Below are 1,980 nucleotides of genomic sequence, written 5' to 3'. Positions count from 1 at the left end.
GGGGGGGGGGGGGGGGTGGAGCCAATGCGCGGCGGGCGGGGTTTGAGCAGTGAGCAAGGCTGCTGTGCTTGCGCGGTGGCGGCGCGCCACACGCGAGGCCGCCGTGCATGCGAGCCGACCAGTTCGGGCACCCGCCGGGCGCCGAAAACGACAGCAAGCCGCAACCCCGCACACGCACGAGTGCCCCCGGGACCGGTTCCGCCGCGGCAACATGTGGCAGCTCTCGCAAATTGGATCTGGAACGAAAAGAGAACAACTTGTCACCAGCTTCAACCTGCACGACCCCGCTCGGGCCAAGGGGCCCGGCCGGCCTGCCTGCTCACCTTCCGCAGGGGGGCGGCGGAGGTGCCCAGCATGAGGTAGTCCAGGAAGCCCAGGGCCAGCTCGGTCTCAACGTCCAGCGGCTCGTCGGTCAACACCCAGTTGACCGCCACGTAGGCCTGCGGCATTGACGACAGCAGGAGTGAGGGTGCGGGGGGCAAGGTGGGTTGCTAGGGATTCAAGAAAATCGCCAGTCAGGATAAGGGGGTTTGCGGTCGGGTGTTGGGGGCAGGGGGCGGTGTGTGCCACACGCGACCGTCAGCACAGGGTGAGGGGGCCAGGTGGCGGCATCGGCTGCGCCCAACTGACCGTAAGCGCGTTTGCAACCAAGCCCCTTGCGGAAAGAAGGGGGCGAGGGCCCAGGAGGTGGGGTTGTGAGGGGAGAGGAGGGGGCGGTGTCCGCTCACCTTCTGCTCCTCGCCCTCCTCGCCCTCGCCAGCGGCGTAGTGCGCCGTCACACGCCGCGGCTCAGGCAGCAGCGCCTGCAGGGGCGGGGCCGGGGGGCGCGGGAGCGCGTCAGCCGGCTGCGAGGGGCGGGGGCCTTCCACAACCGCAATTCACCCGCAAGACCCTCCTCGACCCTCAGCCACCCAAAAAAACCTGAGACCGTCCTGGCGCTCCGCAAATCCACCTCGCGGGACAAACAACAGCTCCTCCCCTTTAAAAATCCCCGCGGGCGACCAGCCCCATCCCCTGACACTCAGATCCAGCAAAGCACATCCCCGCCCCCGCCCGGCCCGCGAGGCCCGACGAGCAGTGCACCCACGCCCGCGCCGCCGCTCTCCCAACCCCTCGCCTGCGTATCAACGGCGCTGCTGACTGGGCGCGCCTCGAACTCCCCCAGGTACGCGTCCAGGATGGCGAGGCGCTTCACAGGGTCGTCGTCGCCGTAGAACCAGAAGCGGCCGTTGGAGGGGTGGTAGTAGCGCGCGTGGAAGTCCTGGGGGCGGGCGGCGGGCGGGGGCGGGCGCGATGATTTCCGCGCTCAAGTGGGAGGTGGACTGTCAGGTCACGCGGAAAAGCCGGCGCCTGCGGCTGGCACTGCCGATGCCGGCGGGCTCCTTGCCACCGTGCACCCTGCACGACCGCCGTCGTCACGGGTCGTCACGGATCTCTCGAACAAACTCCCCCCAAGCTGCTGACGACGAGGCGCCACCCGCCGGGGCAAAGACCACGCGCTCGTGAACGTGCACAAGCATACGCCCCCGCGGTTTCTTCCTTGTCCCCCCACCTGGAACTGCTCGAAGGTGAGGTCCGGGATGTCCTTGGGGTCGCCGCCGCTGTCGTGGCGGTAGCTGTTGTCGGGGAACAGCGCCTGCTGAACCACCCTGGAGGGTGTGAGAGTGTGTGTGTGTGTGTGTGTGTGTGTGTGCATGTGCATTGAGAGTGCGTGCTCGCGAATTGTGAGTGCTGGAGCGTTGGGGGGTGCCCAGGGTGGAGGTCCAGACAGGTCCAAACACCCGAGACAACACCCTTGCACTGGCACCGCACAACAAACACACCGTCGTGCTCCACACCCGACACACGAGCGCGTCAGAACGAAACAAGTTGGTCTCTTGCGGCATTCGCACGCATGCCCAAGCACCACCTCCACTCGTGCAGACATGCTCTCAAAGTTAATTGTCAACCACGCAGCCGCGTCGCCGCCCACCCCAAACC

General features: G+C 67.4%; 1 protein-coding gene across 1 annotated transcript in view; it reads right to left on the bottom strand.

The window, feature by feature from the left end:
• MNEG_14887 (hypothetical protein) overlaps positions 1 to 1,927 on the bottom strand; it is a gene marked incomplete at both ends in the record, with an annotated part of 4,027 nt that extends 2,100 nt beyond the window's left edge. Inside the window, 5 exons of the mRNA XM_014036642.1 lie at positions 324 to 440; positions 729 to 803; positions 1,088 to 1,261; positions 1,553 to 1,649; positions 1,893 to 1,927. Coding sequence (XP_013892096.1) covers positions 324 to 440; positions 729 to 803; positions 1,088 to 1,261; positions 1,553 to 1,649; positions 1,893 to 1,927 — 498 coding nt within the window. The remainder of the gene's footprint in view (positions 1 to 323; positions 441 to 728; positions 804 to 1,087; positions 1,262 to 1,552; positions 1,650 to 1,892) is intronic.
• Positions 1,928 to 1,980: the final 53 nt, after the last annotated feature.

Source organism: Monoraphidium neglectum (genome assembly GCF_000611645.1).
Source record: "Monoraphidium neglectum strain SAG 48.87 unplaced genomic scaffold scaffold04852, whole genome shotgun sequence".
Classification (NCBI taxonomy): Eukaryota; Viridiplantae; Chlorophyta; class Chlorophyceae; order Sphaeropleales; family Selenastraceae; genus Monoraphidium; species Monoraphidium neglectum.
This window is presented reverse-complemented; position numbering and strand designations above follow the sequence as displayed.